Source organism: Ahaetulla prasina, chromosome 1, assembly GCF_028640845.1.
Source record: "Ahaetulla prasina isolate Xishuangbanna chromosome 1, ASM2864084v1, whole genome shotgun sequence".
Lineage (NCBI taxonomy): Eukaryota > Metazoa > Chordata > Lepidosauria > Squamata > Colubridae > Ahaetulla > Ahaetulla prasina.
Genome location: NC_080539.1, coordinates 142,824,523 through 142,842,768, shown reverse-complemented (window position 1 = coordinate 142,842,768; position 18,246 = coordinate 142,824,523). Strand labels below are relative to the sequence as shown.

General features: G+C 35.4%; 1 protein-coding gene across 4 annotated transcripts in view; it reads left to right on the top strand.

The window, feature by feature from the left end:
• The first annotated feature begins 201 nt into the window (after positions 1-201).
• Positions 202-18,246, top strand: part of MCPH1 (microcephalin 1) — a 116,045-nt gene continuing 98,000 nt past the window's right edge. For 3 of the 4 annotated variants that reach the window (XM_058177118.1, XM_058177136.1, XM_058177127.1), the window contains exons 1-8: positions 202-303; positions 3,655-3,746; positions 4,457-4,575; positions 8,090-8,174; positions 8,629-8,743; positions 10,422-10,562; positions 11,999-12,073; positions 15,940-16,920. In XM_058177118.1, coding sequence (XP_058033101.1) covers positions 270-303; positions 3,655-3,746; positions 4,457-4,575; positions 8,090-8,174; positions 8,629-8,743; positions 10,422-10,562; positions 11,999-12,073; positions 15,940-16,920 — 1,642 coding nt within the window. In that variant the 5' untranslated portion in view covers positions 202-269. The remainder of the gene's footprint in view (positions 304-3,654; positions 3,747-4,456; positions 4,576-8,089; positions 8,175-8,628; positions 8,744-10,421; positions 10,563-11,998; positions 12,074-15,939; positions 16,921-18,246) is intronic. The other variant, XM_058177143.1, reaches the window with a different exon arrangement.

The window sequence follows — 18,246 nt, the reverse complement described above, 5'->3', positions numbered from 1 at the left end:
CCACCCCCGACCTCAATATTTTTTTTAAGCGGAGCGCATGCGTCGCTTTAGAGTAATGCGGCTGGGTGGAGCTGGGTATCGTTTACCATAGAGCTAGGAAAATTCTACATTCTTTGACGTTATTATATCTACGGGCCTCACCAGGCGATCGCAGAACCGGATGGGGGGGGTGGCGGGGAAAGAAGGCCTGGCTTTGCATTGCGCATGCGCCCGTAGCAGAGGGCTGTTTAAACGGTAGCGTGGAAGTTCGTTGAAACCGTTTGGTTAGAATGGACCTTAGCAACGGCCGACCCGTTTTAGCAGGTACAGGCGTGAGGCGGGCGCGGAAAAGGAAACCCGTTGCCGGGTTTGGAAAAAGAAAGCGGGGAATGTGGGAAAGAAAGACTATTTCTTTACACGTTAGCTGCGTGGTTGTAAAAACCTTTTTTGGGGACGGTGCGGGGGTGGCGTTAAAGAGGTAAAAGGGGAGCCTGAAGTATGAAGAGTTGACAATTTATAACTCCGTGGGAAATAGTGATGCACATCTTCATCTTTCCTCAGTCAGGTCTTCACGTGCGTTGAGTCCGCATTTCATCCCAGCATCTCCGACACGGATGTGGGCTGCGCTGACCTGGAAATCACAGTTATAGGGGGGGAAACCCATAATAAAATATTCACTTTATGTATTCAATTCATGCTTATACTTGTATATATTATCTAATATGTACTCAACAAAATAAATAAATAATAGGCAGGATAATTAATTATATGTCGAGCTTCTTAACCGCCCATCTCCCTCATCAAGGGGCTCTCTGGTCGTTGTACGAATTAATCAGTACAATAAAACATTAAAAACCGAATAGTTTAGAATTATTTTTTTTAAATAAAGTAAAAATATAGTACAATATACATACACAAAATTACAAAAAATAATCTCGTCCTTCCTCTCCGCCGACTTCAAGTGGGTATCAAATAAGTTAGTGTAGCACCAAATAGGGTGTTTATTTTTTTTAACTGCTTTCCTAAATGCATGAGGACTTTATCCTGCTTAAGAAATGTACAATGGTAGACCTGAGCTATAATCTGAGATGCCTCCTTGCTTCTCAGCAAGGAGAAAGGCGCAGGTTAGTGAGGTTTCCTCCCTGGGGGAAAAATGTGTTTAGGTTTTCTGTAGGGAAAAAAATGCATGCACAGGTAAAAGCAATTTTTTTAAAAAAAATATTCTTTATCCTTCAACTATTAATCATTTAAAAATGCTATGGGTTGTAAAACTACAAATTGGTGTGGTAGGCATTTTGGTGGGGGGAAAAAAGACTGCTTGTGTCCTTTTCTTGACTACTCTTAAAGCAATAATAATCTTTGATATTGGAGTTGGAGCAATGCTGGTGTCCACCAATTCTATTATTTTTTTCTTAACATTAAGGGCAGAATGAGAGTCCATGCCCCACAGACAGCCTCATCATCATCATCATCATCATATTTTAATTTGTATACCGCCCTTCTCCCGAAGGACTCAGGGCGGTGAACAACCAAATAAAATACAAACACAGACACATACAATATTAAAAAACAATCCTTAAAAAACTTATTCAATTTGTCAAAAAATTTAAAATACAAATTACACCCATAAAATTACAAAAATTTAAAACTCATTAAATTAAATTAAAATTTTAAAAATCAAGCCAGTCCAGCCATACGAAATAAATAGGTTTTAAGTTCGCGGCGAAAGGTCCTAAGGTCAGGTAATTGTCAAAGTCCAGGGGGAAGCTCGTTCCACAGGGTAGGAGCCCCCACAGAGAAGGCCCTCCCCCTGGGGGCCGCCAGTCGACATTGTTTGCCTGACGGCACCCTAAGGAGTCCCTCTCTATGGGAACGCACTGGTCGCTGGGAGATAGAAGACGCAGTAGACGGTCCCGTAAGTAACCCGGTCCTAAGCCATGGAGCGCTTTGAAGGTGGTAACCAATACCTTGAAGCGCACCCGGAAGACAACAGGTAGCCAGTGCAGTCTGCGCAGGATCGGTGTTACATGGGAGCTCCAGCCCGCTCCCTCAATAACCCGCGCAGCCGCATTCTGGACTAGCTGGAGTCTCCAAGTGCTCTTCAAGGGGAGCCCCATGTAGAGAGCATTGCAATAGTCCAAGCAAGAAGTAACGAGAGCATGAGTGACCGTGCATAAGGCATCCCGGTCCAGGAAGGGACGCAACTGGCGGATCAGGCGAACCTGATAAAAAGCTCTCCTGGAGACGATCGTCAAGTGTTCTTCAAAGGACAACCGCCCATCCAGGAGCACGCCCAAGTTGCGCACCTTCTCCATTGGGGCCAACGACTCGCCCCCAACAGGCAGCCGCATCTGCAGCTGACTGTACCGGGGTGCCGGCATCCACAGCCACTCCATCTTGGAGGGATTAAGTTTGAGCCTCTTCCTCCCCATCCAGACCCGTACGGCTTCCAAACACCGGGACAGCACTTGGACAGCTTTGCTGGGGTGGAAAAGTACAGCTGAGTGTCATCAGCGTACAGTTGGTATCTCACCCCAAAACCACTGATGATCTCACCCAGTGGCTTCATATAGATGTTGAACAGGAGGGGTGAGAGAATCGATCCCTGCGGCACCCCACACATGAGGCACCTCGGAGTCGATCTCTGCCCTCCTGTCAACACCGTCTGCGTCCGGTCAGAGAGGTAGGAGAAGAATCACCGATAAACGGTGCCTCCCACTCCCAACCCCTCCAGCCGGCGTAGCAAGATACCATGGTCGATGGTATCAAAAGCCGCTGAGAGGTCTAATAGGACCAGGGCAGAGGAATAACCCTTGTCCCTGGCCCTCCAGAGATCATCCACCAACGCGACCAAAGCCGTCTCTGTACTGTAACCGGGCCGAAAGCCAGACTGGAACGGGTCTAGATAGACAGTTTCATCCAGGTACTGGGGTAGCTGACATGCCACCGCACTCTACAACCTTCGCCGTGAAGCGAAGATTGGAGACTGGGCGGTAATTCCCTAAAACAGCTGGGTCCAGGGAAGGCCTCTTGAGGAGAGGTCTCACCACCGCCTCTTTCAAGGCAGCGGGAAAGCTCCCCTCCCGCAAAGAGGCATTAGTAATCCCCCGGAGCCAGCCTCGTGTCACCTCTTGCATGACCAGCACCAACCAGGAGGGGCACGGATCCAGTAAACGTGGTGGCATTCAACCTACCCAGCAACCTGTCCATGTCCTCGGGAGTCACAGGGTCAAAGTTATCCCAAACCACCTCAACAAGACGGGTCTCGGAACTCTCGCCTGGATCTACCCAATTTGCAGGCAATCAATTTAAAATCCAAATACAGGAGACCTTCATCATTTGGATGACAAAAATGTGGAGGTTGTTTCTTAAACATAATTTCAACAGGCAAAAATGGAGTACTTAACAAAGACTTCAAAAACAGTATATTGTCATCAATCCAATTTAGTTTTTATGAAAATGGTTTTGGAATAACTGCATGGAGTATAATAGAAGATAATTCTGTAATCTATCATTTGGGTTAAAATTACATTGAATTTAACATGCCTCACCTTTGGTTATGATGCTTATGAGAAAATGAAGTATGCCATTCAGATAATTAAAGATTTGATCCAAAAAATGGTAGTCCCAAGAAAATATTGATCTGTTAACATTTCTCTCATAATTGCTGTGTAGGTGTTGTAGCATATGTTGAAGTATGGTCATCCAGCAGAACAGAAAACTATTCAAAAGCCTTTACTCAACAGCTCCTTGATATGGGAGCAAAAGTAAGTAATTAAATTAGTTGGTATAAAAATACTAGTTCATAGTTTTATTTAACTTTTTTTTTAATAAAGCACAACATGCATAAATACAGGGCATGATTCAGAAACTTTACAGATTGAATTGCTCTAAACTTAATCCAAGCAAATTATGTTGTAGCTGAATATGTGAGTGAATAAGTCATTTCAATTCTGTTGATATGAAAGGTATAAATAGGCAGAACCCAAAATGATTTCAGGATTCACCAGTGCCTTCTCCAGTCTCTGTAGAGATGAAGGAGCCAAAATAGTTGCTCACCAACAGGCAAAATCTTTCAATGGCTGTAGAGAAAATAGGCATTTTCTACATTAACAGAAATGAAGGTTTTTTTAATGGAACCCAAATCAGGTAACTTTAAAAGCTATAGAAAGTTGAAATGAAGGTTTTTTTAATGGAACCCAAATCAGGTAACTTTAAAAGCTATAGAAAGTTTAAAAGTGATGTTTCACTTCAGTAAACTTCAATGATTCTGTACTGTAAGTATTCTAAATATAGTAAACTTTGTTCCTCTTTATTAGATACAGAATACTGATGGAATCTGCAAATTCCCTGCTTACCTACCAAAAGCACAAAACAATGTGTGACTTTTCAGTAGAAAAGAAGAATCTTAAAATATTTTCAGAAACTATTTATATAGGTAATATTTTAAAATGCTTTATTCTTTTATGTTTTGTAGATTTCTAAGACTTTGAATAAACAAGTTACTCATGTGATCTTTAAAGATGGATTCCTGTCTACGTGGAATAGAGCTGAAAAAGCTGGAATTAAACTAGTGTCGGTACTTTGGGTAGAAAAGTAAGTATTGGTGCCAGGGGAGGAAAATATTACAAAAATGATATTAGTACAATCAGTGTGGATTTCAAATGTCCCCAGTATGTAATGTTATATCTGAATAGAATGCAAGGTGTAACTGTTGACTACAAATCTGAATTGTTTCAAATGGACTTGCATTGTAGAGGGCATGTTAGGTCATTAGTTGTGTGTATGCTTGTTCTAAATTCAGTCTAGCTTCAACCAGCTTGAAGCACTGAATAAAAAGCTGCCACAGATCTTGAAGAATTACTGGCAGAGAATAAATAGACAATCATAATAATGGATAAAGCAATGGTCTGAATTACTGTAGGAGCACCAATAAATATATCTTGCTACCAATTGAGCAATTATAGTAGAATTGATGTTAATTACAAATATGTTTTAAATATAGGATTTAAATTTCTAATCTTCCAAGATTACTAGGCTATTGTAAGCATAGTTTAAAAGATGAATTTCCGTAATATTTTTATTAAAGTTCTTAAATTGAAATACAGTGATCCAGAAATTAGCTTAACTTTCCATTTCTGTTTGATTGATGAGAGTTCCTATACTAGTTATATACTGTAGTCATTGATTTTTTTTGTGTGCATCACATACCCTATTGATAAAGACATACCTAAACCAAGCTTAACAAAAAAATACAAGAAGGAAAAACCTTCAGTTTAGAATTACCACAAATGCTGTTTAGAATTATGATTTGAAACTTTATTATGCCTAAAATCCCGAGACTCATATTTTTGTAGCATATGAGCTTTCATCTTAACTAGTAAATATGTCAAATATTGCCATATACTGTTTGCATCTGTAAGATCACTAGATGTCACTAAAATCCCATTGCTAGTGTCTTTGAATGTTTTTGTTGCAATGTCATGTTTTCATAGCTTTCAGGTAGTCCTTGCTTGCAAATGGCAATTAGGACTGTAAACTCTGTTACTAAGCCACATGGTTGTAAGGCGTAGCACATGACTGCAGTCCCGGTTGCCATTATTAGGTGATTCCCACATGGTCGCAGCATCTTTTTTTTTTCTTTTTTTTTGCATTTATATCCCGCCCTTCTCCGAAGACTCAGGGCGGCTTACACTGTGTTAAGCAATAGTCGTCATCCATTTGTACATTATATACAAAGTCAACTTATTGCCCCCAACAATCTGGGTCCTCATTTTACCTACCTTATAAAGGATGGAAGGCTGAGTCAACCTTGGGCCTGGTGGGACTTGAATCTGCAATAATTGCAAGCAGCTGCTGTTAATAACAGACTGCATTAGCCTGTTGAGCCACCAGAGGCCTTTGTGTTTGCAAGGTCACCATTTCCTGCTATTTGATTTTGTTTATCAAATCTAGAAGTGAAAATTGCAAATGGCAATCACAGGATGGTCCCCATTGTGTTCATAAGTTGAGGATTAACTATATTTTCCTGTGAAAGAAATGTCTGTATTTAGAAATACACCAGATCAAGCAATTACATATCAAAAGATGGGAAAGAATATTATGAGAGTAGACAAGACTTTGAATTTGCATTCTAAGCCATTTTCAGTTTTTTTTATTAGTGGTTTCTATCTCTTCTTGATATGGCAAAGAATAACATTGTACATTTCTTATACTTATACTTATACATTGTACATTTCTTATACTTTTATTCTGATTTCCTCTGTTTCCAGTATTTACACTTTGCCTCCCTGCTTCTTTTAAGTAGACAAAATGAAGTGTTGCAATATTCATACTAGTTGAGCAGCTTGTGGCAAATATTAAAAACAAAACTAACAATTATTAATTTAAAATAAAATGAGAAATATTGTAAAAGAAATTTATCTTTATAAATACCACTGAATAAGTGTTATTTTGGTAAATAACTCAAATTATGTGTAATAAATGTTGTAAAATAAGAAATGTGTTTGCATTTGTAAACGGTATAAAGTACTGTAGACACACACCCAGCAGATTGGAGAGAGAGATTGGAGAGGAAGAGAATTCAACAGAATAAACTGTTTCCTCTTCTACACATTGGAAGCAATGTGATCAGGCCAAAAGCAAAAAAGGGCCAGGCAAAGGACAGATTGCCTACAGAAACTACTTGCTTTTTTTCTCACTTCTCTCCCCCCCCTTCCCATAAATAAAGAAATTGGAGAGAAAGAGATTTCAAGAGAATACTGTAAACTGTTTGTGTAGAATGTCTGTAGCTCCCAGCCCAGGCTGCCAGTACAATTGCACGTTTTTGATGTGTAGAAGAATAAGCAGTTTACTTTCTTGCAATTACAGTGAGCAAACACATTTAATAAATAAATAAAATCCCTTACTTTGCAATATCTCTGCTCTTTAGGGAGAGAAAAAAACATAGGTCAGACACAGGAGTATGCATACTGACTAATGGTGTTCATGTGACAGAGACACTGGTTGTTAATGGTCCATAAAGTTATTTTTCAGCACTGTCATAACTTCAAACAGTCGCTGAATGAATAGTCAGTAAGTGAGGAGTTGTATTGTTTCAGATTTCTGGCATTGAGACATACAGTTTTCTTGAAAAATACTGTTCCGCATTAACACAGTAAAAATCAATATTTCAGCAAATATTCAGATGCTATTTATATCCCGATGTGTTCTATAGAATTATTTTTAAGTGTCACTTTCTGTTTTGAAGTTTTACACTTATATACTACATAGTCTGACTAGATGTACTGTAAGTGACCCATACATTATGTTAAGTGTTATAAGCAGGCTATGGATCCAAAGATTATGGAACGCAAAAAAACAAACCATCTCTTTGGCAGTTATTTTGCCTTGTTCTCTGTTACTGACTATAATGTTCAGATTTCAAACTTGTCCTGGCTGATTTGATTAGATCAAGCATGACAGAGGATTGGAACTTCTTGGCATGCTTATAAATATGTTATGCCTGGCAGCAAGTGGTTGCTGTAGGCAACTGGGTGATTTTATGTTTTTGAGTTTTTAGAATTGAGGTACTGAGCCAGAAAATTGTCAACTCAAGGAATGGTTTGTTCTATGTTATCTGCAACTGAAATTTTGATACATTCATGGGTGGGATCATAGAGAAGCAAAGGCCTTCATTTCTCATAATGTAAAACAGAGTCACTGACCTGATTGACATTTTAAGTCCTGCTATAAAGCCTTGGTCTTAGGCTCCGTCTGCCAGCAAAACTGAGGAATGTGACCTCTGCCTTTACATATATTTTTTCTATCTAGTGTGTAGCTTGCTAGCTCTTTTACAATCGTGTTCTATCTTTACCCATCTCAATATGAATATAACATGGCATTTGTAATGTGACTTTTACAAGCAAACAAGTGGTTTATTTGTTGACCTGGATTTTCTGGGCAAGCTTTGCTTCTCTGAGATTTTGGTAAGATAAAAATAAGGTAAAGATAAATGAAATTGAGCATGATTTGTTAGAAATATTAAAGGTTTCAGTCACTTAGAACCATTAATAATAATTGTAAATCTGTCTAATACTAAACCAAATGTGTATTCTTAATGCTTTCTCAGATGCCGAGAAGTTGGAATGCATATTGATGAATCATTATATCCTGCAATAAATACTAATGAAGGTTTACCTCAGTTTATTAAAAAGGTCTGTATATGCATAGTGACTTCCTATTATTTTAAATGCAGTCCTTAATTTTATTTCACATTGCTCTTAATTAAAAGTCTGTGACTAAAGGATTAAAACTGGCTAAGTATTATCTCAGATACCAATGTATTGATGTAAGACATACAGTTCAAAAAAGACTTAAATAATTTGTTGTTTTAATCTGAGATGATTTTCTAGTAAAAATTTAATTTGATAAAATTTGTAAGGAGCTATTGATTGCCATTATCCCACTCAACCTTTGTTTTAGCACCAGATTTTCTTTTGAAAATGTATTGCATCATATGGAGATATTTCAATACAAATATTACAGTGATGTATGAAAAATACTTTTCATTTTTGTAGAATTGGTGCAGTAAGGATAAATCTAGTGTTTCATATTAAAGTATTATTTCAAAGCTTACAAATCAATGTAATGACACTTTTTATTTTGTAGCATAAATGCATGCAGCCCAAAGATTTAATTGGAAAAACTCCAGAGAAAGATCGTAGATTACAAAAAAGAATGGAAACTATGGTTAAAGAATTAGAAATGCGAAGAGTAGCAGCAGGCAAGTATTTGCACTGTGAAATCTCTTAGCCTTTGCGCTGAAAAATATTGCTATCATATGGTGACACTTGAGCATAATTTTTATAGCAGCTAATGTTAAAATGTGGACAATCACTGTAAAATACATAGAGAAATATAAAACATGGAAAGGGGATATTCTTGAGCCTTCTTTCTTACCTCCATCTACTGAAATATTTTACGGGAGAGGAGAGAAAGATTGACACGAAGAAAGCATACTTCACTTTTTTTTTCTCACCAGTTCCAAGTCTCTCTTCTCATCCTTGTAGTCCTTGGCTTACAACTTCAGCTGGGACTGAATTTATGGTTGTAAGTTGGGGCACCCACGTGACTGCCTGACTTTACAACATTATTTGCAGCAAATCACTGTATGCAAATTCACAGTCATTGATGCTGCAGTTGTAAGTGCGAATTCATTCTTCTAAATAGGTATTGTTTGATAGCAGCAAAAACTCGCAAATTATGGTTGCATGACCATGGGACACTGCAACCAATAGTAAAGATGAGCTAGTTTTCAAGCACCCTAAAATATGATCACATATCTGCAAGGGGATGGCATAACATTTTTTGACCGTGATGGTGAACCTATGGCATACGTGCCACATGGAGCCATATCTATGGGCACGCGAGCGTTGCCCTAGCTCAGCTCCAGCACGCATGTGTGCGCCAGTCAGCTGATTTTCGGGCCTTCCAGTCCCACCAGAAGTTGGGAAAAAGGCCGTTTCCAGCCTCCGGGGGGGAGTCTGTTTTCACCCTCCCCAGGCTCCAAGAAAGGAGTGGTTGGCAGGAGAGGGGTGAGTAAAATCTGGCAAGGCACCCCTCAATGTGAATGACATCAAGTTGGCCACACCCACCCAGTCACATGACCACCTAGCCATGCTCGCCCCTTCATTAGGCAGATCACATTAGTGGTCCGCAGGATTTAAAATTATGGATTTAGTGGTTGCTGAGGTCTGAAAGGTTGGAGACCCCTGATCTAGAACATTAGCTTTGAATGGAAAAAGTGATTTTAATACATTCTCCAAATTTGCCCTGCAAATTTAAGAGCCCACAATTTAGGCTCTAAACCTTTTCATAACGGATTGCTGTAGGGTATTGCCAATGAAATAATGTGTTTGAAATATTTTTTTCATTTCTTAGTTTTTTTAAGTATTATGCTAATCTTGAACCAATCTATGTATAAAGTAAGTTTTCATTCTGCAGATTCTGTGCATCATTTTAATATTCCCTCTGATTCCAAATATTGGGCAACTGATGACAATAATAAATATAATACACGGTTACTATGAAAAATAAAAAATAAGACTATGTTTGCAGAAGTACTAACCAGCTTTTTTAATAAAACTAGAACAATATTTTTAAAAAATAAGGGCATCTGGTTAAACATGCCTTTGTAAATAGACTGTTGAACTACAATAAATTAGGAATTTATAAGGGAAAAGAATAGATTATTTTATCTAGTTGGTTAGAATTGGCCAAAAGCTTTATTATTAGAAGATCCTTGTATCTTGCAGCATTTTAATGTAGATCTCTTTTTTAGATTATTTTTAAACTTTCAGAATATTACAATAATGTCCATGCTCCAAATGTTACCCTTTCAAAATATTGTATATATTCTTTCTTCTTAAATGTAAAATTCTATTGATGATTTGCCATTTTAGAAACAGAAATACCAGTTTTATTATTTGAAGATGATGGTTCACTGGTGTACAGCCCAGCAAGTAAAGTAAAGTATCAGTGCAGTGTAATGGAGAGAAGAATAAAGGACATGAAGGAGAAAAGAGAAAATGTTTCCCCTACTGGTAATGATGATAAATACTGCTTTTCATTTGTAGGATGCAGAATTACATTTTCTTTTTATTGCTGGATTTTTATCAGTTCCATTTTGCCAATATTCCTCCTCACATCCTTGTTAGAGAACTGGCTGTTAAAATGAAATTGAATCTATATATTTTTAATGAAGAAATGCATCTATTTTTCCTCTCAGACTTATTTGGTCTCTTTTGCTTTAGTCATTATTTGAACAATTATAAATAAAATAAAAAATAATAGGATAACCATATGCTAGAATGTGTTTTTTTCTTTAGACGTAACAAATTAATGTTACTGATTTTTATAATTATTAAACATATATTTTAGACACGGGGTGGATGTAATTGTTTTATCACTGTTCATTGTCCAGAGTCATTGTTGAACTGAGCGCCTATATAGATTGATTAAATAAAGGTTCCTTTAGTTATGACTGCCACTGCTCTAATAAAATGAAAAAAACAGAAATTCTCAAAGGAAGAAATGGAAATTAGAAATAAAACTGTTGAAAAGCTTTTATATGAAACTGTAGTGGGGAAAAGCTGGAATTCTATAAATTTTAGACACTTAAATGAGAAGATACTGATATTTTGAAGAATGAAATTTAAAGGTATATTATAAATATCCACACAGACATTTTGAAAAAGTCATTAAGTGCTGCAAAAACATTAGAAAATGGTAACACTAGAAGAAAATAGAGAAGTATTAAAATATGGATGTGGTTTGCTCATGGAGTAATTGTATAGAAAGGCTAAATTTGGTATCTGACAATTAGAAGAATGTTACTGCTTTTTTTATATCAGGGGCATCATGTATGTTTACTATAAATTAGGGAAGGTGTCTGCACTTTTCATCTGTGAAAATGTCTTCAAAGGAAATGTAGTATATTGTTTTACATTAAAATATGTTCATATTGTTAATCTTACATTTTTTGGAATAGATTTGAAAATAAAAAATGCTTTATTTCTGAGAAATAATTTTTATTTATATCTGTGATAACTTGAACAATACAATCTTTGGGATGGAAAAGTTTTTTTCAAGATTTTGGACATATTTCAATTAATTGGCCTGAAATCTGAATTTATCAAGTTAACAAATGAATGTAGCCATAAATAAATATTTAAAAAACTCTGACAACTTTGATTAGAGGAGACGTATTATTCAGATGACATATTAAGCTGAAGACTATTGTTTCATTTGTGTGGTGGTTTTCTAGCTATAGCATGCTGAGCTCTTACCATGGCTTAGTATAATGGCTTAATGCAATCCTCAGAATTTGGAGATTTTTAATAGCATCCAAAATATTAAAAGCACTGTAATAAATGTTATAAGAACATACATTTATTGAATATGCAACTACATATTAATATTGCCCTTAAATGTCTTAGGAATTGCTTACTCAACATAAATCTAATAATTCATATTTTAGCTTCACAGTTATCTCAGAAGTCTGACACTGACCCTGCTGTTGTGTCTACAACCACAACTTCAGCATTGACTTCAGGTAAAAAAAAAACAACTTTGGAAATAAAATCTAAATGTTCTCATTCAAAAATATCCATCAGTTATCCATCAGTTATGTATAATTGATAATACTGTAAATAAATATTTTGAATGACCCTATAGTGCTCTCTGAACAGATAAGGAATTTATGGGATATTTTATTGAAGAAAGATGCTGCTGTAAACAGTGTTAGTGTTCCTAGTATGTTTTATTGTTTTGATATTGCTAGTATTGTTATTAAAAGAGCACTACTAATACAGTAATTATAAGAACATGGACATGTATTTTTAGTTCTGTGTTTGAACTCTTGGGATCATGTACTTTTTTTTATTGCTGATCTAGAATTGATGTCTTGGCAATCACTTCTTGACTTAAATCTTGATATCATTTAGACATATAGGACATAACTCTCTCCCTATTTCTCTTCATGGTGCGGAATGATTACATTCACATTCTTCAGTTAACTAAAGCTTCCTGTTTTATCCAAACATGGAAACTGATTGCCCAGTTTGGAGGAACACCAAAAAAAGATGGACGACATTGACGGCAGGATTAGACAAAAGAAAGCAGTTCTCATGAACTGTCAAGGAGATTTATTTGATATGTGTCTTATTTCTGCCCAATGCGTTTTGGAACTACGGTATGTTTCTTCCCTAGGGCAATCTGCAAATATATAAAAACATTTAAATATGCTATTTACAAACATTTAAAGATATTTTAAAACAGAATGATTTTAAAATATCAAAATACCAAGGAAAATATCCAAATTTAATGAAAGAACAATCTACAGCAGTGTAATAACTAAGCTGATATTCTTTTCTATACAATATGCACAGTTTGGTAATTGGCAAATAATTATCTAGCTTTTCAGGTTCCTTCTCTCCTGTCTTCAAGGTTGAAGGAAGGAAAATTGAGGTTTCTGTTCTCAAGTCACCACTATTTGTATGCATGAACCTAAACAAATTAGTTATGGTATATGCATAAGCCAGTTTCAAAGCCCTTAATAATTCTTTATCTCATTAACATATTGTTAACATTATGTAATCAGAGTCAATCAGAACCCAAGACTACTTGAAACTGGAAGTTTATTCTGATTCAGATAACGAACCTTAGTAAATTTAGTAAGGGGTCATGTAAACACAAAAACAATTGGTAGGACTGTCCCACTTTATATTTATAATTTTTGTGGTTCTATTTTTATTCAAAAAAAATTTAAAACTTCCCCCCAAATTAAAAAGAAACAAATAAAAAACACAAAGGAAGGCATTTAAAAAGTATATTAAAAGCTTAACATATACACATATTACCCCCTCTAATTGAATACTGATTAACATATTACAACATTAGTTTCCCACCTCTTGTGAAACAGACCAATTTTTAAAAACTGCTGTATCTATTTGCAGTTTATTAATCTGTCATCTATATACTCTAAATAGTTAACAAGAACAACAATAATAGAAAAAGGCAAGATTAAAGTTTCAAAACCTTCTGTTAACGAACTTATTGTAATCAACTTGTAGAAAATTTATCACGGCATCTTATCTACCCCAAATCATCAGAAGAGTTAACAGTAATTCGTCCTGGATCAAATATCCACGTTTATTCTTACTCTTAACAATTGTTAGGTTAAATGTAATCCAATCTCCAAAATTAGTCGATCTTTCCAAAAAAGTCCAGATGAAATTGTTTTCCAATGAAATGTGTCCCCAACTACCTCCTGGGGAAAATCAATTTATCACTTCTCCACTCAGTCAAGTTTCTGCTGTTGTAAAAGAATGAACTTCAGGGAGGCATGTGCAATCAACTCAAAGTTCTAAGTCTGCTGCTTTCAAATCACATTCCTTTTGTGAGTCTAATTTATCTAGAGCTACATGCATCAGAATATTTTCCACAGCCATTGTCATTTCATCAAACTTTTGTTAAAAAAATTCAGATAGGGATTGCATATTACCAAATAGTCTTTTTTCAGTTGTCAGCCACATTCTCTTATTGCTCTGTGTAATTTAGCAACCATAGATAAGAGAACACAAGCATTGAAGTAATATTTCTTCAAAGTGAACAAATAGAAAAAGAAACTAGATATTTCTGGCTATTTCAATCCAAAATTAAAAGAAAAATTTAAAAATTAACCTCCAAACATTTTGCAAATTGGTAAAATGCTAAACCCATGTAGTGAGAATCCAATGTAGGTGTAAATCAAATAAAAGTACTTTCACTGCTCAGGAACACAAAAATTTTTCCTTACAGAAAAGCGAAAGTTATTCAACAACATAAATCAAAGAGATAGGGAGGAAAAAACAAATGAAGTCCAAGAGGCCAGGGGATTAAAATAATTTGGCATTCAACCAGCCAATCAATTTTTAAAAATAGAAAGCAAATGGAAATAAAAGTTTCATAAAGTGAAGTTAAAAGCAGGGGAGAAATGCTCCCAGTTCGGACCGGATCGCTCGGTAGCGATGGTGGCGGGTGGTTCAGAGAAACCGTAGCAAAAATCCCTCCCTCCCCCACCCCCGCGTCCAGCTGAGCCACACGATCATCAGAGGGTTTTTGGAGTTTTTTTTAACTTTTAAAAGCATTTTTCCTTTGGCTGAAAAATTGCTTTTTAAAAGAAAAAATGATGATCGCGTGGCTCAGCTGGAATCTCAGAGCCTTTTAAAAGCATTTTTTCTACAACCTCTTCAGCCAAAGAGGTTATTTAAAAAATGCTTTTAAAAGGCTCTGACGATCCCAGCTGAGTTGCCTGATCATCAGATGCTTTTTTTCCTTTTAAAGGCCAAAAAAAGGCTAAAAAAATGCTTTTAAAAGCATTTTTTTACAACCTCTTTGGACAAAGAGGTTGTAGAAAAAATTCTTCTAAAAGTAAAAAAAGAAAAAGTTGGCCAGGCCCACCCAGTCACATTAACACCCCCCCAAGCCACGCCCACAGAACCGGTAGTAACAAATTTTACATTTCACCACTGGTTAAAACCCAGGCATGCTTAAAAGGACAGAATTGCCCAGAGGAAGATGGTGACTTTCCAACGGCTCCCATAGGGAACTGGAATCTTAAAGATTCTCTTTCCCAGGTGAGTCCACAAACATCCAAAAGCCATCTTGGGTTATTCCTAAGTGCTCCCATTTGAATCCAGGGAGCAGCATTGCGAAAGAACCAGCTTTGATAGCAAAATCAATAAATCATTGGCAGGAAAAAGAAAAGTTCCTACCATTCAGGAGCCATCTTGGGGAGGAGTCCCAGCTATCCCATTTTTTAAAAAATGACATAAATAATAGTAATGTTGATATTACATAAATGATTAAATTCATTATGCCTAAACTCCTTTGGTATCATCCCTTGTCTTTAAATAAATATATTTGATTTTCAAACAAAAATAATTCAGGACTAATTAGGCTTATTTCAAACAAAAATATACTACTACAATTACATAGAAATCTTTTATTTTTTGTAGAAAAACAATTAATGTAAATAATGTAACATTCACCCACTAATGCTCCACAGAAGTGGTGGACATTAACTACGATCCCTTAATTTCTCCTTGAGAGTAGCCAAAGTATTATGGAAGAACAAATCAAATGTGGTAATCTTATTTTTATTGACAGAACAAAATATTTGCAAAGGGCATTTCACAAAGTATGCTAGAGTGATTGAAGAACGCCTCTTCAAACCAGTGAGGCAACTATATCTTTGGAAGCTTGTAGAGGTATTTAGGGGATGTTCTATTCCCAATTACCTGTATATGTATGCATAGCCATTTTCCTTCTCTTTGCTAGTAGTCCATTTTAAATGTTTTATCTTACTGTAGTTTCATATTCACTTTTTTTTTTAAAAAAAGATGTGCTTTTTCAATAATAAACTGTTTCTGATTATAGAACTTGAGAGTAATCACCTTTTAAATTCAAGTTTTGCCAATTTGGTTGGAAGTCCTGAAACCAAGAACCTTGGAAAGAAATCAAGCAACTGTTTAGCTAATACTGAAAATGTGATGGATGTTTCCAGAGCTGAATTATATACCTCTTCTGATTCCCCAAGTGACTCTCAACACACAGGCCTAAAGCGATTGAGTGGTAAAGATCTACGTAAAAATTCAATCCTCCCTAATGACAAAGGATGTGATTTTCTTGTCAAAAAGTCATTAATTGATAGGCCTTCTACTCCAGAAAGCAAAGATGGTATTGACTGGTTTTTAGCTATTGCTGGTAATCCCCTTCCTCAGGTGAAAAATGTGGACCATACAGTTTCTGTTGAAAATCTGGTCCATTGTGAAATTACTGAAAATATCAACAACAGTAGCTCTGAGAATGACTTTTCTTCAATTAATCTAATGGATACTCCAGTAACGACTAAAGATTATTCTCTTTGCAAACAACGAAAATATAAAAGGAAATCAAGACTTAGACTGAAGGCTTCTATATCACATGATAAAGAACCTCAGAATGATTTCTTACTTGCATTGCTTACTCCGATTAAGTCTGCGAAAGATCAAGATTCTTCTTTTGAAGATTGTTTTTCATCTTCTAACTTTACTAAAAATAAAATAAGACCCAGCCTTCTTCCATGTCAGCAAAAGTTACAGAAAGACAAGGAAATTAAGTATAATTCTCCCAGAAGCAAATTAGAAGGTATGTTGCAAAATTCTAGTCCAGTAAGTACAAGTTACAACAAAAAGAGAAAAAGAGTGACTGAGATTACGGAGGATGCAGTTAGTAAACCCAGACTATCTACAATTCTTCAAAGGAGAAAAACAGGTGTAAATTGTACATCAAACACTGAAAATGGAAACATAGTAGAAACATCAGACTGTTTTTTAAATTCCAACATTCGGAAACCGATCACAACCAGTTCTACAGCTGGTAAGTTGTTATTGAAAGATAATTATCCAGCAAAATAACACCCAGAATTATCCTAAATGTCTGAAAACCTTCATTCTAAAATATAATTGAGTGCAGGTATTTTTAGAATCTCATTTAGAAAAAAGATATACTCTATGGATAAAAATATTTAAAGAAATATTCTATGTATACAATATTTTTCTAAATATTTTTTTTAAAAAACAAAGATATAGCTTATGGAAGGAGAAAGTGAAAAATTGTTATATGCGTCTGATGATAGAATATTATTGAATACTTAGTATTCCATCCATATAATTTCATGTTGGTTCCCTGTGTAGCCACAGTTTTTACCAGTGTTAATAAGAATTTTGAAGTATCTATTTAAAATGCAATATAACAAAATTATTTTACTGCTGCCAGAAAATTATTAACTGGAAATTCCAAAAAATTATACAGTTCAAAAATTTACAGCTCTAAGGGAAGGACAATTCATATAAAGAAGACTATATTTAAGTTTTATGGACATTTTGCTGAACAAATGAAACTAAGAAATTCTAACTTTAAATTCTTAAAATCTTATCTAAGAATCTCAAAAATGAGTACACTGAAAATTTGTGAACATTGTTATTTTATTTCTGAAAATCACTGAAACAAAGACAATATAGACTTAATATGTCTATAGACTCAATGAGGTTTTCATTACTGGAAAGCATACCTGATGATGTGGTTTGTTTTTTTTTACAATAGTAATGCTGCTGTCTAGTAAATAAATTGTGCATCTTAAAATACACATTAAAAAGTTCATTCTATAAAATCTACTTATAAAGTGCTAGAAAAAGGTTTAATGTCTGATTATTTTTAACAGATGTTAAAAGAATTATGAGAATAACTCATGTTTGGCTTCCTAAATATAACTGAATGTCCTTTTGCTGATGCATCTGAAATAATGATCTGTGAATACAGTGCCTTAATTCCAAGAAAAATGTGTGTGTATGTATAGATGTATAAAGCATGAACCATGGGGAAGTCTTGTTTGATGTTTAGAAAGTGAAATAACATTTTAAATAATTTTCAATAAAAATATATGAAGGCGGTGTCTACCGAAAAGAATTTCTGTATTCTTTTGATTCAGTTTAAAAATATAATTACATATTGAATGATCTTGGTTCTCTACAGGAATTAACTGGTAAAGTAGCTTCTCTGTTATAAAATGATAGCTTTATTCTGTAGCATTCTCAGTTTTTTGAGAATTCATTTCATATACAACCTTTGTCTAAGAGATGTGAAGCTTTTAATAATTAGATTTCCGACATCAGTTTTCAGGTGAATTTTTGGAGACTGATGAAA